The 26,889-nt window shown below is 40.9% G+C and overlaps 1 protein-coding gene across 14 annotated transcripts in view; it reads left to right on the plus strand.

Annotated features, from left to right (window-relative positions):
• Positions 1 to 26,889, plus strand: part of ank1a (ankyrin 1, erythrocytic a) — an 89,063-nt gene that overhangs the window by 22,881 nt on the left and 39,293 nt on the right. For 9 of the 14 annotated variants that reach the window (XM_068704261.1, XM_068704250.1, XM_068704251.1 and 6 more), the window contains exon 2: positions 10,796 to 10,888. The exons of 3 other annotated variants lie outside the window; for them this stretch is intronic. In XM_068704261.1, coding sequence (XP_068560362.1) covers positions 10,796 to 10,888 — 93 coding nt within the window. 2 more of the 14 variants (XM_068704264.1, XM_068704262.1) reach the window with 2 other exon arrangements.

Raw genomic sequence — 26,889 nt, forward strand, 5'->3', positions numbered from 1 at the left:
GGCTTTTTATGCCTCCACGACAGCTGTGGCCAAAGGCATTATGCTTTTGGGTGTTCCGTCTGTTGTCCGTCCCTCTGGTCCATTCTTGTGAGCGCTATATCTAAGGAAAACCTGGAGGGAAGTTCTTCAAATTTGGCACCAATGGGGTACATCCCAAGTCTACTAATTGCATCCACGTTTCCCTAGCTTGCGTCTTTTCCTTGCATCTTTGTCCCTTCCACCAGGGATACATGGAGAGACGCAAGAAAAACCATACGAGGAGAGAAGAAACGAGGAAATGTGTTTTAAGAGAAAAGACGTCCTTTCCTCAGTAGCATCATGTAAAGCAAAGTCTGTTTCTGATGATGGCGGCCGCTGATCACAGCTGGATCAGCTGTTAGTCGGCTTTAACAGCTGGAGAGACTTTTGACCGAGTTTGTGTCCGCAAACATGCGCTGCACTTACACTAATAAAGGCACAGTAAGCATCACTGGCAGAGTACAGATGTTTTCTCTCTGTAGCCTGTTACCTGTTTAATAAACCGCATTGAGTATTTATACTGTGTTCTGTTGCTTATAAGCTCAGGAACGATTTCTACCGGCGGAATGCGTTTCTTATTTATGAATGAATTATGTTTTGAAATTCTGATTGTGAAGTCATTAAGTAACTCAGAATATGATTATGGTTTCTCTTGAACACTGGATTTAATTTATCAGGCTCAATGTTTCGGGGAAATTTAAATGACATAACTCATCAAACCCGACACTCGGTAATGATCAGCCTCACGTGACTGAATGGAAATGACGATAAAATAAATAAATCTCCAGCTCTCTCTCACTTTAATTGTATCCATAATAAAAGTTATTGTGGGAAATATGAGATCATGAAAAGACAATTATTTCTAATAAATAAAAGTTGTTTGTGGTCTTTTGTTTGGTGAATCAGAAACAAATCAAAAATAAAACTTGAGTTTAATCTCTGATCTGTTTTCACTCATGACTTTATTCAGACATGGATGTAAACTGCAACTTGACATAGTTTTAGTTTGGCCTTTGAAACTAACTTGTTGTAAAGGCTGACACAGCTGTAGCGTAGTTCTGTTAAATTGAGCAGTGGAAATTAATGAAGGATTGGCTCAAGGAATGGCTAAGATGTTCATATTATCATCCTCCTCCTTTCACTCATCTCACGCTTTACTGAAAGCATCAGACATAGAAACCTTTACCATCAGTAGCGGGTCTCCAGCCTCACTGAAACCTGGGCTGGCCTAAAGGAGGAGTCTCCCAACAGCAACAACAGCAGGGAGAGAGAGAGAGAGAGAGAGAGAGAGAGAGAGAGAGAGAGAGAGAGAGAGAGAGAGAGAGAGAGAGAGACTTTTCATCTTTCCTTGCCTGCTAAATGACACACATCAGCCATAATACCACGTTTCTTGTCTGTCTATTACGACATGACATCTGTGGTACAAGGCAGATTGCTCCCATCTTTTGTCTTCCAGTATTACAGTTGACTTTCAGCGAATATCAATGTGGCGACACCGAGCTCTCTTTTAGCATCGCCATCAGCTTTCCTTAAATCCTATTTTGCGATTAATAGTATTCTGATGTCAGCGGTTGTAGTTTGCGAGGGTACCTCAGATAAATATACTCCATTATCTTGTGAATGAATCAAAAAGAAGACGGCTACAATGTTGATGCTGCAAACCTTCACACCAAGCTCGTAGGTGTTGCATTAAAGCTCTTCAAATGTAATTTCCTCTCATCACAGTTTCCTGTTTTTTTTGGGGGGGGGCTTTCTCTTTTTAAGACTAGAAAGACAAATCCATTTTCTGTGGGATTTGGCAGGCTTAATGCTTTGTCGCTCACCCTCACTGCTCGCTGGCTGCTGTTTTTGTCCCGTTCCCCCCTGAGAATATTACCTTCAGATTCAATTTCCCCACTGTGAATCTAATCAAGGATGCTTGCAATAAAGTTTCCTCTTAAGAGCTATGCAGCAGCCATCTATGAGATTTTATTGCCTATCCACATTATGGCACCGCAGTGAGAACAGTCTTGGGACTGCTCCTTTGGAAATTTCAGAGGCTTTGGGCGAAGGGTCACTTCAGGTACATCTAAAGCAAATATAAGAATGTTTGAAACACAATAACTATTAATTTAATTAATTAAATTAACTGATTTTTTGGGGCACTTGATGGCAACGGAAACATGTTGTAAACACAACATTTCACTTCATAAAGTTGATATGGCAAACTAGTGAACAAATACTTTAATATTTGCATAACTATTAGATACAAAGCAACATAAGCATTATTTTGAAGTTGTGTTTATGTCCACCTGATGAATGTAAGTCCAATATTCACTTTTCCTCTTTTTTCTTTGGTCTCCGGTTTTTAGAGCTTTATCTCTTAAAAACAGCTGCCTGCTGCCTGCTGCAGTTGAGCACAAGGTTGACGTTGATGGCCATGAAAGCAAAACGAGTTAACAAGAGCTAGCTAGGAGCTAGCTAGCTGGTGGTAATTACATCATGACAAAATGTGATCGTGGAGACGCCTACTGTTGCGGGAACTATGACAGAAGCAGTTTGGAGTACTTTATTAGGTGTTTATATTTCTGTCCATGGACAGATTTTATCACCATGATAGCTTCACAACTGTGGATAATGCAATCATACAATTTTGGAGGCCAAGTTTGAAGATGAATGTGGTCCGACTAATGGTGCCAGAAGTAAGGAAGGGACCATTGGCCCCCCACTTTACGCCCCTTGCCCGATTTGGCATCAAGGCCAGTGTGATCTCATCACAAAATGGTCTTTAGTTATCTGTGGGTTTGTCTTACAGGTAACACATTTCCCATAGTCATTCGATCTATTGTGAGTAATACATATTGAGGATAAGGATAAAGAGGTTTTTATTGAAATTTCGTTTGGTAGCTCTCAGCAGCTCTCAGCAGCGATAACAAACAATAGATTTGCCTGAAACAAATATCAAATTATGGATGCACAGATGTTATTTTATAAATAACAGACACAAATTGGGATATGTGTTAAAGTGATGGAAAAATGATCAATAATGAGTAATTGTATAAGTAAGGATATGTTTTTTAGCCTTTGCATTATTGGCAGTAGACGCATTCAGTATGTATCAGGTTCTTATATAGAACTTCATAATGTATTTATTTCAACATGTATCGTTTGAGTATGTTTTGTTACAGGCTAAACGTTAAGCAACTAGACACTGCATATTGTGTGTCTGTGACCTCAGGCTTTTCAGTGACAAAAAAATTACTTCCATCACTTCTGAATGTCTAATCAAATCGGCGTTCAGTTTGAGTTGTGATGCTCAGTGTGGCTAGACTGCACACTGCATGCTGATTATCAGTGGACAGTAATACATTCTGTCCAGTATTATGATAACCGTGGCCTGGTTTAAAGACCTAGATGTATTGTCCACGCTGATGTCTGCGGCACAGCAGCTGTTCCTGTTTGTTTAGTCTTGGCATGGCTCTTTGGCTACACTTATTAAAGCATGTAACGTTCATGCTACACTTGGCAGGGGCGTTGCTGGAGTGGTTGGTGGCTCTGTCGAAGTGTCGACGCGAGTCTGGGTAATCCACCGGCTGCTCCGCTATGCTTCTACACGTCTCTGGGCTGGCCTCATACAAAAGAGCAGACCTGAAAAGCACCATAATGAGGCACAGGCTGAAAGAAAAGACATGTCTCTTTCCATTTTTCTGAGCGAAAAGAAAAGAGAAACATAAAAGAATAGAAGACAAGAAAGAAAGATGAAAATAAGCCTCACAAATCCAGGTTTTTGGCGGCGCTGTCTCTTTGAGTTTATCTTTTTTTCATGCATGTTTTTTATTATGCTAATGAAATGTTGGATAAAAATAGTCTGGGATGGAAGAGCAACGGTTTTCAATGGAAAGAGGTGGAAAATAAGAGGGAGGGACAGGGGGTGCAGCTAAATGTCATTGATAAAACACATAAAGAAAAATTGAAATGGCTTCTCTCTCCCGCATACCCTCCATTTCTGTCTTCTTTTTCTTTTCATCTCCTCTTTCTTTGCAAAGCTTCATTGTCCCAGAGTTTACACAAAACATGAAAATATTGTTCTCTCTCCGTCATGTCATAGTTCATCTTCAGAGTGTTCCAACTACAGTAAACACACAAATAATCCTTTGTTGTTTTTTTATCTGATTTATCTTCCACTACCAAAGAAACATACGAAGAGATGACTCCAGATTACTAACCGTTTTTGCTGCAGTCATATAAATGTTTACATTTAGTACATTGGTGTCAGTAGGCGCACATACCCACGCTGCCGAAAGGCCCTTTAGTTGAGACAGACTCCTCCACTTGCCGCCTCGACAATCCCCCGATAAGTATTCTCTGAGGAAGACAAAAAAGGTACAGAGCTGAAGATCAGAAGAGGTTGTACTTTCTCTCCACTGCAGTGAACATCAAAGCGCTCTGTCCTCTTTGTTATGTGACGTTAATCTTTCTGCTTTAATGACCTCTGACCTCCACAGGTTCAGAGCAGAGAGTGGGACCATGAAAATCAGACAGAGTGGACCAAATAACAGAAACACCTTATTATACTGCATAATGAAATCCAATGCAGTAGGCCTGACAAAATGTATTTTGAAGTCTGGTATTTAAATTCAGTCAATGCAGTAGAGGATCTGCTATTCTTACTGTTATCTGCTATTTCTTTTTACTAATGCAATTGTTTGAGTTGGTCAAATGTCTTCATGATTTTTGCATTTGGGACATACGTTTGACTATTTTGTGTAGCTGTCTTTGAAGTTGGGGCCCAGTTACACACACTGCTCTCTTCCTAAGATTGTGTGTGTGTGTGTGTGTGTGTGTGTGTGTGTGTGTGTCAAATCAGGGTACAGAGCAGCTAGTGTACATGGTTTTTAAATTGTTTTGTTGTTGCTAAAAACAGATGACTGTTACATGTAGAAGTGATGGTGAGATGAACCAAAAGAGTAAAGTAAAAGTTGTACTGGAAATCCAAAACAATTGGCTGCAGAGTCAAGTGATGATTCAAGTGATGCGTTTGTCACTATGACCACACCCCTTTTACATACTACTCAGTCATTTGAGCAATTGTTGAGATATATCTACAGTATATATAAGCACTGATTATATTTACCAGCACTGCAAACTACAACCTATGAATGTCCATCAAGATGAATCAACACATGCCTCTGAGGCATCCTTACTGCTCGTGTATTGCAGGGCCTCCCATTGTCCACAGATGGAGGCAGAGTGGACACAGTAAAGGATGAAGAGAGTGACTCTGCAGTCTGCACATGCTCACACACTAGCTGCACTGGACAGGTAGAAAATGACTCGGGCCCAGATGGAGAGTTAGACAGACGGAGAGAGAGAGTAGAGGTGATAGGTGGAGGTGATTGCAGCATCCTTCCCTTTCATCCCACCTGGCGTGTTCCACCTGTGCCCCTCCCGAAACCAACTCTTCTCTGCTGATGGAGCTCAGACTGGTTGCTGCCAGTTCTCTACCATGCATTATTTATCGGATCTGCAGAGCTCTCCTGCTCATTCTCAATCTGTTGTTTTTAACTTTTTTTGGTTTTCTTCTTTTTTTTTTCTTCACGTTTTCACATCTGCACCCATTCATGCCGGCTTACATGTGCAACCTTTCATCCAAGTCTTGAGTTAGGCTGGGCAGTATGGCTAAAATCAATGTCACAATACTGTAAAGTATTCATATTTTTCTAACATGAATATACAACATATTATGATTACCATTAAATGGTAAATGTATCCAAAGACTATAAAACGTCAAATTAATGTTGAATCCCATTTATTTAGAAATTTATATATTTTTTTTATTCAGTCTGTCTCATTGAGAATAAGATATCTTTTCCAAAAGAGACTTGAGAACAAGAATCATTCTCAAGAACACAAGCAGCAAACAGAAACAACTGAACTACACAATAAACAGTTACAGGAATCATAAACGACATCAGATAATGAAACTTTAAAATCTCAAAGGGGAAAGCAAGACTCTAATTTGAGGGCAGTTTTCAGTTCTTTCCATTTAAAAGGTGCATAGCACCTGAAACCAGTTCTGCTAGCATCAATGAGGGATATCTCAGGTGAAGTATTACAGGATTGTGTACTGTAGTTACTAGATTTCAATGAGAGAAGAGATGTGAGGTAGTTTGGAAGCTTCAACAGTAGAGCTTTATCAACAAATAACATGAGATGGTAATTTCTTCTTGCCTTTAATTAGCCTATTGGTACACATTACAGCCGACAAAATGTTTTAATTAAAACAAAAAATCAATAATTTATTTTGTAAGCTTTTAATTGCAGTTTAAATTCACGGAATTTACTTTTGATCTATAATAACCTTTTGAATCCACTCAAAGTTGATTAATGGTCTTGACTTATTGCCCAGTCTTAGGTTTGAGTGAGTTGTAAGTGAAGTAGTCTTTAGTGCTATACTGCAATGTTAGCTACAGTATAGCCCCAATTAGGGCTAACTTTCAAACCTCAATCTTCGATTACACAAAACTAGTCACCTGGTCACATACGTGGTAAATGTTGTATTGTCGAGCACTTTGAGTGGTCGGAAGACTAGAAAGGTGCTATACAAATGCAAGTCCATTTACCAAAGTGTTTGTTGCTATCGATAGTATCTTATCGGTAGTAATATTGAAGTCCTAGTGCAATATATTCTATACCTGCTTAATCTCTCCTAGTTTGGACTTTGATTCACTTTTCTCAGCACCTGTTTATCTAATGGACACCACATTCATGTAGCCTATGTGTAATGTGTACTTTAATCAGCCTTGTAGTTTATCACATTAGGGCCATATCCTCTGTGATGTGTTCAGTTAAGTCGTGTTGAAATAAGAAGTGGAGACGAGATAAATCAGGCTCCTTATGGGATTCTGAGAAGAGCTCTTTACTGTCCAGCACCTCAGTAATGCTGCTGTCTTGTTATAACTCCACTTGATTTTTTTTTTTTTCTTAGCAGATGAATAATTTAGTAGGGGTCCATTTAGTTTAGATACTGTGTCAGCCTTTCACAAGGAACTAGCCAGGCATTGGCCTAGTTTGACTCATGGCATTAGAGCTTTGATTACTTGATGTTTCTCCTGCACTTGAGGATAATGGATGGAAAGCTGGACGATCAAGAGAGAAGCTGATGCACTGCGGGGCTAAAACAAACTGATGGACTGATGAATAGGTGTATTTGAAGAAGGTGCTTGGTTCTTATTGCTGCAGTTATTTGTATATCACAGCTCCTTTGTACCTTATTGTTCTCACAGAGGGAGTGTGAGTTATTGAGGCGGTGCAGCTCCATTGAGCAGTAGAGAGTTGTTTCTCCCTGTGGAGGGCTTATTCTAATGAAAGCTCTGTGCTAACTTTTTCAAACCCTGCAGCTCAACTAGTTATACACTTATACTTATAATCAACCCCAGAAAGACTTCTAATACCTTCATGCTGATTTTGTTAATGTCATTTTTCTAAATTTCTGGCCATGTATTGATTTTAGGGCCTTGTCTGACGCTGTGACATCACATTTTAGCCTTACAAACACTCTTGTCCCTTGCAGATGCGTCAAGCATAAATCACGCTTCAGCCTGTGGTCTTACAACCTGGCACCCTTGCAAAATGTGGGTTCAAATAGATTATGTCATCAGACTGCATAAAAGGTGCAAAAATGTAGACACATTTATGTTGTTTTCAAATGGTGGTGATGGTGGCACTACAAGCAGATTGTAAAGTAAGCTTACACATGTCTCTGTCTGCGTAACTGCAGGGAGGCTTATTAATCGGGACATGCGTTATGAGTTTTTATCAGATATTATTTTTGTATTTTACTGTTTTATTCGTGCTTATTTATTGTGTGCAAATTTAAATCAGATTAACTGATCTGAGGTGGACTCTAATTGTCTCTTGTTAGCCTGAGTTTGTTGTGAAATCATGTAGAGCAGATACAACAACAACAACAACGTCATGTGGTTGTGACTTGGTGTGACTGGTGAAGAAAAAGAAAATAGTAGTAAAAAGTATGTTGTTTTTAATGTAGCCTAGAGAAAGTGGGTTTTATGGTGTATTTTTATTCCATTCCATTACTTTACTTAATGTTTCTCAAACTCTGGTTCGTTTCTCTGCGGAGGTCATCTGTGTCAACATGCAACAAATGATGCTTGTGACAAATGAAACACCAGGGAAGCCCTATGTTATGTCCTATTTCATCAGCGCCCCTTTCTCAGTGGATTTCTCTCTAATCATTCTTCCACTCCTCTTTCTCACACTCCTCTTTCTTTAATATGAGCCTTCCTTTGACTTGCACTCATTTCTCTTTCGACTCCTGTCCTCAGTTTTAACCTCAGCTCTTGTCTCTGCAGCTGGTACTGTAAAGGATAAGCTGCAAATGTGGAGAGGTCCAGAGTGGCCCTGCCCTTTTCTTTTCTGCTCTACATGACTCATATTGGTTGTCTTATGCTTGTCTTAGAGTTTGATGTAAAGTAAACCCAAATACCAAGAGGCTGCTAGTTAGTTGTCCAGAGACTACGAGTGTTATCCCTTTATCCCTCTAATCTACAGCGTAACGGTTTGATTTCCCTCTGTGTGTCTGTTCGCTGCCCTGAGGCTCCCAGAGGCTCAGCAGCAAATGGCCTGTTACTCTTATCAGCACCTCTCCCCCCCATCCTCCTCCTCCTCCTCCTCCCCCTACACCCCTTCACCCTTCTCTCCCTGTCATCAGTAGCCGTCTGCTACTTAATCCAATTATTCTTTTAAGCTGACACGCTCTGTAACTCGCCACAAACTCTACGGATGACGCCGCTGTGCATCACGTACACACATCCACACAAAACACAGACTCACTCGCTCCCCTCTACATGCACAGGCAGTGTTACTGAGCATTTGATACTGCAAATATCACAGGTGAAAGTCATGCAAAGTGCACAATTATGCTTAGGAAGTAAAAAAAACTCAAATGTAGCATAGTACTTTCTGGTTGTACATTGTAGTTGCCCCCGTCTATTTCCAGGTGTCCCAACGGAGGACTTTGGCCTCTGCTGTCACCCTCTGATTCACTGTACCCTTGAGGTGACTGTTTCTGTGTCTGTGTGTTGCCCTCCACTTCCCTGATATGTGTTTAGCAGCTAATGCATCTGTCGTCACATACACAATGCCTGACACAGAAGGTCCTGCTCTGTGTGTGTGTGTGTGTGTGTGTGTGTGTGTGTGTGTGTGTGTGTGTGTGTGTCCTTTTGGGGATCACTTGTTCTCACAAGTGTATAGAAAGATGAGGAATTGTCCCTCCATTTAAAGGCATGCAGAAGGTTCTTAATAGTACAGCATTACATAAACATGTGGGTGTGAATGGTTGTATGCCTGTACAGCTACACATTTCTCTCATAGTGGTCTGTGTTAAAGAGGAAATCTACAGTTTTCTCCTCCGGTCAACAGTTGTGTGCTAAATGGCCCTTCAGTCTAAAATAAATGTTATTTTGCAGTGTCATGATATGACAGCCTGCATCACTGCATCTTAAAAAAACAACTCGGGTACCATAAAATTGCTGGCATAACGTAAATAGTAAATGTCCAGTAGCAGCCATGACAGGATAATTAATTCCCTGCATTCTGCGATTTCACCCCAGTGTAAATCTTGACAAGTAATTCTGCCGCAAAGGGGCGTCTAGCGTCACAAAAGGAGCTGCGCTCGGTTGTTTTTTGGTGCTGACACGACAACAGTCAAGAGTAACAGATGGGTTTTGTTGTGTGTATGTGTGTTTCAGGGTGACCGGGACTAGAGCTGGCTACAGTATGTGTTTGATCTGAATCTCAACAGAGGGAGCGTGAGCAGGACTGATCTGCAACCTTCCCTCTGTCTGTTTGTCTGTCAGGAGGAAGACGTTTGGGAGATGTGTCTGTTTCCCTGAGAGGAGCAGACAGTCTTTGTGCTTTTTTTGGGGAGAGGAACAGGTGCTATCTGGTTACTGTGTGGAGCTTGTTGAGTTTTTTATGAATCACTGTTTGAACCATTCTAGCTGTTTTTTCACACTATCTGGCAGTCTACATTTATATTGTGAAAAAAGTGTGTTTGCTATAAAAGAATGCTAAAATATAATATCATGCACACTGTTTCTCTATGCATCTCAGTCAGAGGCCAGACTTGGCCTTATTGTATGTTTTTCTCTGCCTGTGTTGTTACGTTAAAGATATTTTTGTGGTGTCTTTTGTACTGCACATTTATGTGAATTCTGGGTAAGTACACTACATTTTGTGTCCAGGTGCCACTTGCACAAGCGTGATTGTAAAGGAATTCAGACCCCCTCCAATGTGTAGGTTGCAGCTGATCCATCTGTGAACCACAAACCATCAACACCCGATCTTCCTCCATCGCCATCAGTGTGGCGTTGTCCAGCGCTCATCACTGTATGTGTGATATCCTTGTGTGTCGTGCTATATCGTGCTTTCACACTCATACCACTCATCCTAACCTGACCTGTTTCCCATGGGGAGAGTTTTGTTTTTCGGGAGGGAGGGTTTGGGCAAGCAAGGTGGTAAGGGATAGGGTGGGATGGGGTGGTTCCTCTTCCTGCTCTCTTCCTCCTATCCCTCCCGTCCTCCACCTTGTTTTCTACCTGTGTCTCAATATAATGTTCACCTGTTCCTCTTTGAATCCTTCTCATTTTCTTGCCATTGTTTTCTGTCCGCTCTGCTCCTCTTCTCTCCCTTCCTTCTCCTCTTCTGTCTCTCCGTCTCTCTGCTGCTCACTGTTGCGATTAACTGGGCTCTGTCTTTATGTCGTATGTCCTTTTAGGCCCACGCCGTGCATCGCTGGCTAATCGATCAGGACAGTAGTGTGAGCTCTGAGATGCCGGATGGCCAAGGAGTATGGCACTTTGATGATGAAGTAAATATCTGCAACACGTATATCTGGCTTTTCCTATTTCTATTTCTATATATCTATATGTATATATATCAATATATATATTCTGTATTTATGACCATCTTGTATCTGTCACTTAAAGTTTGTGTCACTGTTGTTGCTCTGCTGTTGTTGTTGTTTTTTATCTTTATCTCTCTTGTTTTTGTTGTGTGTTGCTTATGGTATTGTAGTTCTGGTTCCTTTGACTTTCTAGTGTTGCTGTTGTGCTGTGAGCTGATTTAGTCAGGTGTCGTGGGATCAGGCTGGAGCTTTTTCTTTGTTCCCGTCCTTGCTTGACGTATTTTACTAACTTGCTGGTTTTTATTTTTTCATTTGGTTGTTTTTCTTTTCTTTTAGTCTCACATATTGATATATAACATTAGTGTGTATCTGTTTCTATATTCGCATCTATATTGGTGTCTGTGATTTCTCTGAAATTAATGTTCTCAAGCAGCATATTACATGGCAAGAGTCCACGGGCAAAATATAGATTTGACTCATTTCCTATCGACTGGATACAAGTTTTTATTACGTCTGCGTATGCTTCTACACAAAATACTACACATAACACAGGTTCACAGTAGTGATAATAGAAAACAGTCCGAAGTATTTTTCCTGTGGGTTCTTCTGATTTATAGAATATGCTTGTGTCATTTGTACCACTGTGGTCGTGTTTAGGGTAAAATCACAACACGTGCAGTGTGTGTGTTTGTGTGTGTGTGTGTTTGTGTTGGTGTGTGTGCGTGTGTGTGTGTGTGTGTGTGTGTGTGTGTGTGTGTGTGTGTGTGTGTGAAATAGAGGAAGTGTGTGAGGGATATGTGTGTGTTTTGTGGGACGACCTCTTTATTCTTATCAGTGTGTTTGTGTGCATGCTTTATTTCCGTCTGTGCATGGCTTCAGACTGTGTATTAGTATTTGATTTGAATGTCCGTCTGTGTTGTGTCTGTGCTTCGGTCTGTGTTTGTGTGTTGTCCACTGTGGTGTTTCTGCTGCAGACGTTGTGGTTGTGCCTGTCTTTACCGGTTCCTTTGATGTGTCAGTGTTGTGTTTGTGTATTGTGGCTGTTGTGTATTGGTCTTGTGATGTGTCAGTGTTGTGTTTGTGTATTGGTCTTGTGATGTGTCAGTGTTGTGTTTGTGTATTGGTCTTGTGATGTGTCAGTGTTGTGTTTGAGTATTGTGGCTGTTGTGTATTGGTCTTGTGCTGTGCCTGTGTTTTATCTGTTTTAAATAGTCAGGGACGGGTTTGCCAAAAGTTTTATTGCACCGATCTACTAGATGATCTTGAGTCCATTTCCACTCTCTGGAGGAGAGATCATCTAAGTGCAATACGGCTGCTGGGAAACTTGTTCCAGACGACCCTTGCCCATGATGATTTCCCTTCAAATCCTACCTCCCCCTTGCTCTCATGTCAAATTCCCAAACCTACTCTCATAATCTCCATATTGATCCCAAACGCTCTGGAGCATTATTGGCTTGACCTTTTAATGAACCTCAATAAGGCTGTTTTCAGCTGACAAAGTAAAACATTTGGACATAGGAAGGAAAAAAATTTGGTGAACACATTTAACACAGAACGAAGGTAACATATAGTTTTCCCTGGCTATTGGCCCAACTCACAACAATATGGAGTACGTTCTCTCCCTCGGCGATGCTCATGAATGCGTGTGCATTGGCCAATTGCATTTTTCCTTTTATCTTTTGAATTTGTTTTCACCTTTTGTGTGAATGAAGTGAGTGAAAGAAGATATTTGTTTGTCTTTATCTGTCAGTTAGGACTATTTACAGCATCCTGTTGGAAGTAAAGACGAAATGCAGTTGAGACTGTAGACCCAATTTAATGCTCTTGCAGGTTTCCAGACAATACCAACCTGGTAAGCAAGTGGGACTCACTGGTGGATTGAACATGACAAGAAGTGAGGAAAGGGAATATATGTTACAGTGCATACAGAGGGAGTATGGTGATTGCTGGGTGGAAGCAGAGATACGAACACCTTGCGTGTCCCAGAGTACAGAGACTGAGAGTGGCGCAGTGATACATCGTCCTGAAGAGCCATACCCCCTTCACTGGCCCTTAGCCAACACAGCAGTGGAAAACAACAGCAGCATAATCTAAATCCCTGCAACAGGGTGTCTGCTTCCTAAACTAGTGTTTACTAGAGAGTGATACAGTGCGCCTCTCCTGCCCCAGTCCTGCATCTTAAAGGAAAACTGCTGTTTATTTCAACTTTTAAATTAGTAAAACAACTTTTAAATGTGTATTGTTGTAGGTCCAGTGATCTGTTCAATCTATTAGAGCACATTGTAGACAGAAGATGTGTCAGAATAACTAAAAATAGGTAAAGCATGGCAACAAACACAGGTGTAAACTAGCTGATATTTAAACCTGATTATCTAAAGTAAAGCCACTATTAATCCCTCGTTGCACAGGAAAACTTTATGATGATGCCAGTCAATCCATTTTTTCTATTTTTTCTATTTTTTCCCAGTGGGTGACCACAACACTGCAACAAAAATATCTCCTATGGTCCAAAAAACATTTATAGCACAGACCACCATTGTAAAAGAGACGTCTGTAAAACAGGATACCAATACCAATTGCGACCACGGTCAATTCCTATTTTTTATTTATTTTTTAAATATGCGTGACGGCATGTCAATGTAGTCTAGGAAGAGAGAGAACTTCCTTTGGTTTATGCACTTGGCAAGCAAATGAATAAGGCGCCGTCTTGGAGCCTGGTATGGTAACTGATGGGTGTTTACAATGGACAGATTGATTCATTATTTTACATTAGCCTTTGTTTTCATTTTCAAATAAAACTGATTAACATGTTTACATCCTGATTGTCTGACCACTCGCGTTTGTTACCCTGCTGGACCTAGTTTTAACAGGTTTAACAGTTGCTGCCTTCTAAGATCTCAGCAATTAATGGAAGAAAAAACAGTCTGGTCATAACTGATAGAAAATGGCGGAAGCAAGGAAAATAAAAAGTTTTTCTTTCAAAGTTCACTTCAGCTAAATTTTGTATTATTCTCAGCTGTTGGAGCCTGCTAAGTCGAAAAGCATTTAAAATAATGCAGTCAGCAGCTTGGTGAAATAAAACTCAAAGCAACGCTCAAACTGGTCTCACAGACCACGACTCTTTCCCTGAGGGCTGATTCAATTTACAACAAAATCTAACGCCTCATTAAACACCCTGTCCCACCCCAACCCCTCCTTTAAGGCAGAATTGTGAGATGTCAAAGGTCTGTGTAAAGGCCCCGTCCCCATTGAACCACCAGTAATATTTGGTGGGACTGGAGAATATCCCTTATCATCCCACAGCTCTAATTACCCCTTGGTGTGTCCTTAGAGACAGATGCTTGGGGAGCCAAGCCGCATTCGTCACAGTGCGGCTGCATGGCAGACTCAATATGAAAAAAAAGCAGACTGTCACACTCTACACTGTCACATAAATTCTCCCCCGTCTCAGTTTCTCTTCTCCAGCTGCTCCCCAGCCCACTGTAGATGCAGACTACATTAGGAAGCCCATTCATGTCCAGCCACCAGCAGTTGGCTGTAATTTGTTTCGGCTAGGGGGGCAGAGTTTAATTTACATGTGAAAGGCCATGGCGTATTCAAATATTGTAACCCTCATTTTTGTCCCAGGGTTATTGATACAAGCTTCACATAATTCAGATTAAAGGTAGAGGGGGCTTTACTGCTATTGTGCAAAACTGCAGAAGTCGTGTAATAATGTCTCAGTTGGCCAGATACCAACTTTAGGAGGAAGACAGGAGAGCAGGATTCTCCTCGTCTTGCTGACCCATTAAGAACTGATTTTTTTCTTGCTTTTTGCAACAGCGAGATGCCTCATGGGAATAATCTGGCCTCCAAAGAATGCTTTCAATGGAGCCATCTAAAGTAACTATTACCTAAATGGCTTTATAAATGCAGACTACACCTACAGAACTGGTTCACTATACTGGGTTGAAAATTCCTTGAAGTTATTCTTTAAAAGTGGAAATTTCAAACTTTTAACATGTTCTTTATCAACTGTAACTGAACACGATTACACTATAGCTGCGAACCAGCAAATTGTCCAACCCCGTACAAGACGTTTTACACTATACAAGTATAAACGGGGCCATAACAGGATAAACATGAAATAAAAAATGTGATGCTTTTGCCATACGCCGGTCACTGTATCATGAAATATGGATATTACCATTTCAAACTGGACAGGAGAATGCTTATTTTTTCAAAGCAATGTGAAGATATATTGAACTTCTGCCTCAATTTTTAGCTTGTCAAACTTCAGCACAAAGATTCAAGGAAGCTACACTTTTTCACTTTTCAAAATTCAACATTTTTGCCTTCAATTCATATTGTTTGACTTAACCCACTTTTTAAAAAAGTTATTACTTTGGTTAAACAGCACCACACAATTTAGATTTTAGGCACCTTAGTCATCATCGGTTTGAGTTTCTGTGTGACAAAACAAGAGAGAGAGAGAGAATCTGAACGACAATCAATGTGCATGCATGCGTGCATGTGCATGTGTTTTAGGAGAATGCGCATGGTAAAGGTTGAAGTATACTCCGAAAGAAGTGCTGGTCGGAAAGTCTGAAAGCTGTGGAAAACTCCTTCGCGATGGACAATCTTTCGTGTCCATTCTCTGCCGAGATTGGCCAAATGTGTATACGGTTGGAGTAAAATGTGGAGAGTTCCAAGTCATCCAGAAATGTCAACCTGGTTGGCATTAGCAGTGATGAAGACCTGGTTAGCTGTCTGAGCTAACTATAGCCAGGACAGATCTGCTCAGTGTTTTATAGACAGACCCTGTCTGTTCGACATTTCCAATCTAAACCTGTACCGCTACTTTTCCACACAAACCACCAGAACAGCAAAAGTAAATGTCTATGGGCCCGGTAGATGTAACATTATGTAATTTTTATGTTTTAATTTGATTGTTGGCAACACCTATAGGGGGCAACCGATTTACTTTCTGCTTTAATTTCAAAGGTCCTCTGGCATTTAAGGACATTTTAACGTGGCATAATAGTAGTATTTTATTTTCATGAAGCCACAATTAAACCTAAAAAAAAAAATGTTTTGTTGGTGAATACCAGCGGTCTGTGATGCTATTATTATCATGTACTGTGGGGCAACTGGAAATCTTATACTGGATTAGAGTGCAGCCAACCATAACCAGGAGTTCAGAGTTAACTTCTCAAACAAATCAGTGAGATTTGAAGTTGGGGATTCAAAATGATTCTGCTGCAGAGCGGTGGGTGTATAAGACAAGGATGCATTGTAATCAATGTATGGTGAAGATTTAATTTTTTATGGTGGTAAATATGCTTAAGGCCCACCTCAACCTGGACCCTTATTAGGCATGTAAAAGGACCAGCCCAAATACTGTACATCACTTCCTCAGGCCCCGCCTGGCTCAAATTGAGTTTCATACCATCTCTTCTTCAAACCTCTGACTCATAATCTAAAAACTTCCCTATGACAGCCAGCTTTCACACCTACTTAAAAAACTAAATGAAACACAACTTGGCGTCCTCACATGTTGCTCAGTTTAAGTATACTGCTGCTTGAACTGTACGCCTGCATATGGAAGGTTGCTGTAAGCTGCATATGTGAGTTGAATGGGAGTAAACGTGTGTGTTATGCATCTGCATGTACTGCACTGTGGGTGAATGCCTGTGTTTACACGAGTGTGTGTGGTGAGTGCATCTGCATTTGAGTGCGTGTTTGAATCTGTATGTGTGAGGCAGCATTAAAGTAAGCAGACAGAGGCAGTGAAGTAATTGACTTCAGTTTTATAATCTCTCTTTTAACTGCCCTTGCAGTGACTGATGAAAGCATCTTCCTTAATTGCTTATATTTAATATTTATTAACACGTCAATCTTAGATGCACTTGGCAGCTCAGCATCTGGCCCCTGAGGCAGCGGATAGGAAATCTTTGAGTGGAAAGCAGCATCAAAAATGTATTTATTTGTAAATTAAGAGCTGACTATGCATTGAAGATCCGTCTTTGCTGTAGACGGCCACTGAGCCTCTTCAGTGTAGATAGCATGATGATGGATGGTGTGTGTGTGTGTGTGTGTGTGTGTGTGTGTGTGTGTGTGTGTGTGTGTGTGTGTGTGTGTGTGTGTGTGTGTGTGTGTGTGTGTGTGTGTGTGAAATTGGCGTCTGACTCAGCAAAGCTGTGCAGATGAAGATGCCATCATGCTTTCAACAAGACTGTGGAAGAAGATACTGTACAAACATCCACTGAGGCACAAGTTCAGTGAAGCACCCCAGGCACCATTATTTATCAGCACAGTTGTCACTGTGCCAGAGATGTCTCGCTCTTTCCATCCATCTCTTCTTTCATCTTTTCATTCCTGGCCTGTTTCCTCACCGCTTCCGCTCTTTATGGTCAGAAATGGGGCTGGCGCTGCACTGAGGCAAGCCCAAACAAATGTTTGCTACTGTCTCGGTATAAATGGTAATGACAGACTGTAGGCTGACATATAGACAGATTTGGAGGGACACCCCCAAGATTTGTTAAGAAAAATACTATCTAATGGAAAAAAATTGTATGAGACTGGCTGCGTCTCAACATCATGACATTTGAGCCGTCCGCTCTGTCGGCACGTTTGCCGTAGTTTGTACCTTAAGAGCTGTTAGCACTGTTAGCTACGAGCCACCGGCTCAGGCGTCGCCATGTTGAGAGCTGTTGAGAGGCAATAAATATGCTCCCACCTATAACGGTTTAACTTGCTTCAGTATTTATTATAGTTATGTACAGTTTGTACAGTTTGTTGAAGAAAATCTCTTAATCAATTGTTACATTTCAGACGTTTTAAATAAAGTATTTTTTAAACCAGAATTCTATAATTTGTGTGTTGTTTATATCTGTTATTGATACTATTGTTTACTGTTTAAAACTTTCATTTACTGGTAGTATTATGATGTTTGACAAGTTAATTTTTTATCAGTAAAATGTTGCGATCACAACTATTCACTAACCTACTTAAATGGTTTATCAAAATGTAATGTTCAAAAGCAATATTGACGGATTAATCATTATCTGATTTTAATTTTTATATATAATACATTCAAAAATCAATATTGGCCCCAAAAATCAGCATCATTTTGGCTCTAATCTACATTGCAGCTGTAATCTATATTTTTCAGCTTTTTAAAACTATTGAAAAGGTGTTTTTGTTCATCCCTCTAATTAAAATCAAAGGGGTTTCTTTCTATTCTCCCAATTTGACTCATATGTTATGATCTACTCAAGATTTCAAGTGAAAAAGAACTAGATCAAGTTTCCTCTATTTTCTCTGCTGATGTGGGATTTGCTCAATAATTCAATGTAAAGTAAATGTTATTATGTTAATTTGGGCTGACCGTGGCTAAGTGGAGAGCAGGGCTGCCTTTCAATCAGAGGGTCGGCGGTTCGATCCCCGGCTCCTGCTCTACTAGTCTAGTCAATATGTCCTTGAGCAAGACACTTAACCCCAATATTGCTCCCGTAGCTGCGTCTACGGTGTGTAGATATATACTGAATTGTAAGTCGCTTTGGATAAAAGCATCTGCTAAATGACTGTAATGTAATGTAATTTAATTAAGGAGTGCCAACTTTACTGTTTCTGTGCTAGAAAAAGTTTGCAATGAAACTTAATGAAATGTGTGTCCACTGCAGCTGTATTTTTCGTGTCTTATAAACCCACAAGGGTTGGGCACATTATGTGCATGACACAAAAATAAAGATATCTCTCTATCTAGCTACCGATGTATAACTTTGACCATCATTACATTGAATTGATCAGGCATGTCGTCTAAGGATTGTCAGTGAATCAATGGCACATACAAGAATGCTCCTCGTCTCCCTCAGAGGACAGAGTACAGCTATATTCTCGTGGGACTGTTAATAGAATTGCATAAAGTCCCACTTTAACAAAGTCATGTTGACAGTGGCAGGTAAAGTCCTTGTGAAGTTTGTATTTTGTAGTTTCAGGACAGTACATTAGGTCTGAATAGAGTCTGAAAACTTGGACCTCTTCAGTTCTGCGTCTTCCAGAAAGATTGAATTATGGTCTGGCTGCTGAGATTCTGTCTGATGCTGACTCTAGCCCGATTATGACTGATGGTTAACGTCTTTGTTTTTTTAAATTATGGAGTCTGTGTTCTCTGCGAATGATCAGATACTGCGTACACTCGAGAGGGAGACATGGAGAGTTGTGAGGACAGATTCTGTCCACAGTGTCCGCAGCTTTCTCTCTCATCCTGCACATCTTCACTCTGTATTTCCTGTACTGTACCCCTCCACTTATACAGATTAATGGCATCCTGGCTCTGTGCTGACGTATTGCTGCTGTCATTCTTCTCTGTTGCCTTCATCTTTTCTGCTCTCCTCCCTCATCCGAGTATTTCTAACTCCCTGTTTTTGTCTTCAACAGGTCAGTCTTGCTTTGTCACATTGAGGAGCATGTGCATTCGTTGAGGTGTCTTTATGTACTGAGTATGTGATAATATGTATACATGGGAGTGAGCCGGTGAATGTGCTATGACATGTGATGTGTAATCTGTCTGCAGAGGGAAGACAGTTTTAACCCCCGCCGTTAATGCTAAACCACTCCTCTGTCAGTTCAGAGGCCGGGCGAGCTTAATGTAGCTTGTGAGGAGGAGCTGAAGCACAGGATAAGGAGGTGTGTATGTGTATGTGTATGTGTGTGTGCGTGTGTGTGTGTGTGTGTGTGTGTGTGTGTGTGTGTGTGTGTGTGTGTGTGTGTGTGTGTGTGTGTGTGTGTGTGTGTGTGTGTGTAAGTGTTGAGTTTTGTGCCAGGGCTGCAGTAATCAGCCCGACCCAGCCCATACCCTCTGTGAAGCGGCTGCAGGCCCATACTACAGAGCATCACGCTGCCACTAGAGGGCCATTATGCTAAAATGAAAGCATACAATCTCACATATTGTCGAAGCATACAGTATATTTTATTTTGACCATGGTTCTCTTTGGAAAACAGAATAGCTATGACTACAGAACCATTTTGTACTGGAAGTGTTTTTCTCTCTCCAAATTAAACTCCAGCCGATTATTTTAGAGGTCCTTGTAAAGCAAGGTGAAATGCACATGATATGTCCCCTCCCGGTTATCTTTACCACCACTGAACAGCAACGGCGGTAACGTCAGTTGTGCAACCTAACCACAGCTAGCGGTTTCTTGGTTAGGTGGTACCACAATTGAAGGCGTGTCGTCGTCCTGGCTAACACACCTGAGATCAAGATATCTTAACAACGAATCCCGAACGAAAGTTTTTGGAATACTTGCCCCTTCAATAGTCTTCCCTTTTTCAACTAAGACAATCTCAGCCATTTAGACATGCTGCAGTATTTTCTTATTCTCACATTTGTTTTTGTTTTTTTTAAGTTGGCCCACATTTTGCCACTCTTGCAAAAGTGCTGCCCTCGACAATTGCCTAGTTCACATATATGGACGCGCCGAAAAAAGACAGCTGACACAGTATCAGCATTTATGTTAATTTCTCGCCTGCCTTTTCAACTCTAGTTTCTGTTCTCTGAGACATCAGGACACGGGCAATAAACCACCACAAGCAGCACACGTGGACAGCTGTAAGCCATTATCCTGCCAACAACAGGGGCTCGACACAGGGTGCAGAGGGCACGTCTGTCCCAAACTTAAATCAACCCTGGTACAAGAAAAGGAGTGTGGCCTATGCTTCATTATGACCTGCAACCTCACTGAGCCCAAAGACCAAAACACTTCCGTTTTGCGACAGATTTACGTTTGACTTTTTTAGGTTTCACAAATTAAAGATCCCCTCCAGACATTATATACCACAAATATTCTGCTTTGAATAATAATGTGTTAAACATTCTTAAAAACATCTACTCCGTCTACCTCATTTTCACTGTAAAGTCCATTCTCAGTGCTTTGGAGGCTTCAAGTTTCACACTTCTGTAACACGTATGTTGGACCACGATTGGCTGCCCTACGAGTTGCCAAGTCACAAATTCATGCTTACACATATAGTACATGCATGTGTTGAACTCAACACAAGGTGAGCACTTTCCCCATTTTGCAGATGAATATGAAAACAGCCTTCTGGTGTCAAACTGCACATACTGTACATCATTCTGCACACTGAAGCTAAAACATCCAAGTCAAGTAACAAAAATCCAAACACATTTTGATTGGAGGGTGACTTGAACTTGACACCTCCAGAGAAAACCTCTGTCATCGCTAATGTGGTTGTGCCAACTTAAGGAGGTCTTATCAATTAGGACCTGATAAGTTATCTTTCTTCTCCTCAGATGAGTTAAGTTGCGCTATGCAGCCTGAGCCAAAGGTGGTTGATGTCAGAGGGTAAGAATTGCAGTCCCTTTCATCAAAGACCACGGGATAATTTGTAATTTCTTCATGGACATTATTGTCCTTAGTCCCCTGCCCAACATTCTTTGGCAGTGGAGCTCTCATCACTGTCCAAACTCAGTACTGTGGACAGGAGAGATATCCCACGTGATGTTTTTGCACAGGTCACGGTCCAGTGGCGCTGAGAAGTGCGTAGCCTTTTTTCTACATTGTCCCCTCCTTCCCCTCTCCTACAAGCATTTATCTCTCTGCATGGTTTTTGGCAGCGATGTGCTTTTCCCAGCATTTAGCCTGGAGAGGGAGAGAGGAGGGGAGAGGTAGAGAAAAGGAGGCCTTTTCAACCAGGGAATGACAGACGCTTTATTAAAAGAGGCAGGGCCTTTTGAGAGGCTGGCCCCTCCGTTCTCCCCCCACCCCATGTGTCTGGCCCATTGTCACGGGGCGGTGGCAGCAACCCCCCCGCCAGGCGCTTTGTCACTGTAAGTCACCTCACAGACTGAAACAGTCCCACTTTGAGAACTCACACCCATTCTCCACAGCAACTCTATGCGTTTCTTGTATCGCCTGGTCCGTGAAAAAAAATGATTGTCTGGCTGTCACGAAACATACAGGAGAGACAGAGATGGGCGTGACGTGTGGGGAAGAAGGGACAGGAGAATGGAGGGATAAAGTTGGGGTGACGCAGAGTGTTTGTGGTGCAACCAAACCTGAAAGGTGGAAAGGATAGATGAGGTGGAGAGCAGAACATAGTGTGATGGAGACGGACGAGGGAAAGAAATACAGAGTTTGAAGTAAAGCTAGTGAGTAAAGCTTGTGAAATTTGAAAAAATTGCCAAAATGAGCCAGTATGTAGTCAGGAAAGCCATGGTGAGAGTGTGGAGTGTGGGGCACCCATTTGTTTTTGGCTGTGTGTTTGGCTGTGTGTGAAATGTGCGTCTTTAGATACAGGCAGCATTCCTCCAGAGATAAACCCCTGGCCCCGTCCCCCCCCACGTCCCCTCGAGCCCCACCCTCCCCAGTCTCTCCACCCACCATGCTTACTCAAGTGTGTGTGTGTGTCTGGGCGTGTGCATATGTGTGTGTGTGTGTGTGTGTGTGCGTGTGTGTGTGTGTTTGTTCGTGTTTACGTTGGACGGGGGTCTGCGTGCCCTGTATCGCAGCACTCGCAGGGGGCAACAGAAAAGACAGCTGTGTGTTTGAGAGACACAGAAAACGTAAGAAAGAGAGAGTGGAGGGCCAACAGGCATGCCAGTCAAGACCGTCACTTTTGGAGTGAGTACCACCTCCTCTTCTTCTAACTTCACTCTCTTTTCCTGTCACTCTCTCTGTCCCTTCATATTATCGCTTTCCACCTGTACGCTTCTCTACGACTCTTATTGCACCGCTGTCTTTTCTTGCAATGTTTTCGTCTCTTAAAAAATCCTCTGTTGCACATTCTCAGATGTAGTGCACCTGACAGTGCTGCCTGTATTTATCCTTTCACATCAGAAAGTGATGGGCCAATACTTTTGGAACTGGCTTTGTTCCCGTTTTTAGAATCCATTTCTTTTATATTTACTTTGCCTCTAACACATGAATATTGATCTGTATGCTCTTTGTCCATTTTGTTCAAGCTCTTTTTTTTTATTCAGCACATGCCTCTTTCTGTGTTTGCTCTGTGTTTGCTAAGTACCATTCCTGTTCTCTTCATCCCTCCACACAAACTTGTTTGAGAGACTTCTCCCTGGCTCCACTTTCAAGGCTTGTTCTTGTTTTCAGTCCTGATATGCCCTCGGCTTTAACAGGGACAAAGGAAAATGAGAGACAGAAAGAGATGCGGGTCATAGAGATGTGAACATTGATCCTGCTTGAAAAGACAGTGATTGCTGTAATCAAAGCTATAAGTGATGGAGCGTTAAAACGCATATCAAGTCATTGCTTACTGCCCCAAACATGATCAAACTCATTCGACCTCCCCAAGCAACATGGGCGAGAGCTTGATTGCCTGGAAGTTCCTTTGAGGGTTGTGATGCGTGTGCGTCCAAGATTAGTGTAAGTGAGTATATATGTGGGTGTGTATCGTATTCTGTTTTTCCTCCCTAATCTTGTTTTTGACTTAATTTGTTCCTCTGTTTGATGTTCAGATTGTATGATGTCAACCAGGATTAGCTGTGGTAAGTAAACTAGAGGTCAGTAAACTGATTAGTGGGTCAATTAATGAGTGTGGCTTCACTGAAGACTATAGACTGTTTAATCTACTGAGCCAGCGGAGGTAATGGCAACACATGGCGCACGCTCACAAGGCCCTACTGCCTGGATGTGTACGAGTGCTAATTTTGTATCAGCCACAGTTTACTCGGGGAAATAGAGGAGATGATGCAACTTGTAGAAATGTGCCTATTGTGTTTATACTTTATCTGCCTGAAGATGATCTGCAGTCAATTTTTCCATGCTGTCCGTAGTGGTTGTTTTTTCACTTTTGTAACCTTTGTGGAACTGAGAATAACAGTGAGAAATAGTGAAGGATGTAATTGCATCACTTACCAAAGTTAAAGTAGAAATACAGCAGTTTAAAAATACTCTGTCACAAGTTAAAGTAGAAATACAGCAGTTTAACAATACTCTGTCACAGGTTAAAGTAGAAATACAGCAGTTTAAAAATACTCTGTCACAAGTTAAAGTAGAAATACAGCAGTTTAACAATACTCTGTCACAGGTTAAAGTAGAACTACAGCAGTTTCACAATACTCTGTCACAAGTTAAAGTAGAAATACAGCAGTTTAAAAATACTCTGTCACAGGTTAAAGTAGAAATACAGCAGTTTAACAATACTCTGTCACAGGTTAAAGTAGAAATACAGCAGTTTAACAATACTCTGTCACAAGTTAAAGTAGAAATACAGCAGTTTAAAAATACTCTGTCACAAGTTAAAGTAGAAATACAGCAGTTTAAAAATACTCTGTCACAGGTTAAAGTAGAAATACAGCAGTTTAACAATACTCTGTCACAGGTTAAAGTAGAAATACAGCAGTTTAACAATACTCTGTCACAAGTTAAAGAAGGAATACAGCAGTTTAAAAATACTCTGTCACAAGTTAAAGTAGAAATACAGCAGTTTAACAATACTCTGTCACAAGTTAAAGTAGAAATACAGCAGTTTAAAAATACTCTGTCACAGGTTAAAGTAGAAATACAGCAGTTTAACAATACTCTGTCACAAGTTAAAGTAGGAATACAGCAGTTTAAAAATACTCTGTCACAAGTTAAAGTAGGAATACAGCAGTTTAAAAATACTCTGTCACAAGTTAAAGTAGGAATACAGCAGTTTAAAAATACTCTGTCACAAGTTAAAGTAGAAATACAGCAGTTTAACAATACTCTGTCACAAGTTAAAGTAGAAATACAGCAGTTTAAAAATACTCTGTCACAAGTTAAAGTAGAAATACAGCAGTTTAACAATACTCTGTCACAAGTTAAAGTAGAAATACAGCAGTTTAAAAATACTCTGTCACAAGTTAAAGTAGGAATACAGCAGTTTAAAAATACTCTGTCACAAGTTAAAGTAGAAATACAGCAGTTTAAAAATACTCTGTCACAAGTTAAAGTAGGAATACAGCAGTTTAAAAATACTCTGTTAAAGTAGGAATACAGCAGTTTAAAAATACTCTGTCACAAGTTAAAGTCCTGCATTCAAAATTGTGTGTAAAAGTACAGAAGTATCATAGTAAAAGTATCAAAAGCAACAGTACTCATCATGCAGAATGGGTGTTATATACTGTAGGCCTATATGTATTATAATTGGATTAATATTACGGATGCTTTAACATGTAAATAGCATTTTAATGTTCTAGCTTGTCAATGAGGTGCTATTTTTACTACTTTCCTATACTGTTGGATATTTTAATCTATTACAAAACATATTTTATAAACTTATTCCATGTTTTGTTGTTAAAATCTTTCCTAGTCACTACAGCTGTCAAATACATAAAGTAAAAAAGTACAATATTTCACTCTAAAATGTAGGGTGAAGTAGCATACATTAGAAACACTCCAGTAAAAGTTGAAGTACTTTGTACTTTGCTTAAGTGCAGTACTTGAATGAATGTACTTGGTTACCTCCACCACTGCAAAAGCCAGTGAACACCTCTGAGCATTCACTGGGTTTTCTGTTGCTATTTTAATAGGCGCAAAGCTGAAGCTTCATCCAATTTAAAGTGCAGATAAGATGGAAACGCATTTTAATATTTACCTTTACAGTGCTAGACTTAAAGTTTATAGATTTCAGATCAGTCCATGATCTGGGCATATTATATCTTCTTTCTATTCCTCTAGACAGTTATATTTTGTATTATTACTGTGCAATAAAACACAGGATGTTTACCATATCGTGATCCTATCCTCCATAGGTTCCAGGCCCTATCTCCTCCCTATGGCTTTCATCCTCTTTGTCCCCGCTACAAAAGATCACGCTAACCATGACAATCTCATCTACAGGCGCAGAAGCTGCAGCAGGGCCAGATATAAAGAGACAATCAAATAGTGCGGCAGGGACAAACAGTGGGATGTAGAGAGGGGGAGGCTGGGAGTGTGAGAAAGTAAATAGTAAAAATGGGACAGGACGCTTCGCCACATACAGGCAATAGAAGCAGACAGACAGACAGACAGATTTACATACAGACAGACAGTGTTGAGTGGGGGAATGTAACAGCTTCCTCCCAGTGACCCGCTCGCTTGCTTCCTGTAAATGTGTCCATAGCTGAACGGTCCCACTGGTCTCACTTACTACGTCTTTGTAGCCGGAAACAGCCTGCTGCCTGCTCAACCTCTTCGAGCAGCCTGAGAGATGAAGGCAGAGATAGAGGACTGAAAAAAAAAACAGGACAGAGAGGAAAAAAATCAATTTCTAGAACAAATGCTAGTCAGCAGAAAAAGGACGATGAAATGGCTGTTTAAGCACTCTGCAGTAATTTCCATATCCGTTGTTCAGTGTTCCTCAAAAATGTATAGAAACCGTAAATGCATCAAGATATTGAGTTAAGGGGTGGGGGGGGGGGGGGGGGTAGCAGACGTTATCCAGAGTCAGATTATGTTGTTTAAAGTTCAGGAAATTATTGCAAGTGAAGCAGGACTTGAGACATTCTGAACATGCATAGGCACCTTATTTTCACCTTTCTGCTGGCTGTATAAATAGCTTTGGTGGCACTTAAAGTATTTATGATTTGCACCTGGTGCTGTGTCTGCAAATTCATGTTGTGTGTGTGTGTGTGTGTGTGTGTGTGTGTGTGTGTGTGTGTGTGTGTGAGAGAGAGAGAGAGAGAGAGAGAGAGAGAGAGAGAGAGAGAGAGAGAGAGAGAGAGAGAGGCACTGAGTCTGTGTATTGTGACTTTTATGTTAATTGTAATAGAACTGCTGAGATTCTCTTCAGCAGATAAAAGTTTTATGTCCAAGTAAAATCACCCTGGATCTTTTGCAGAGAGATTATCCCTTTGACAGTCAGTGGAAGAGCTCCAGGGTTTGTCTCTGGATTGTGTTAGGCCCTCACCATGACAAGAAGATATGGCTTTATTATAAGGGGTCACAAGTAATAATAAAGAAAAAGGTTAAGAACTTCTGAGGAGCTTTTTTATGCTTGAT

This window comes from Cebidichthys violaceus, unplaced genomic scaffold (assembly GCF_023349555.1).
Source record: "Cebidichthys violaceus isolate CVI_PGR_0920_01 unplaced genomic scaffold, fCebVio1.0.p SCAF_9, whole genome shotgun sequence".
Taxonomy (NCBI): domain Eukaryota; kingdom Metazoa; phylum Chordata; class Actinopteri; order Perciformes; family Stichaeidae; genus Cebidichthys; species Cebidichthys violaceus.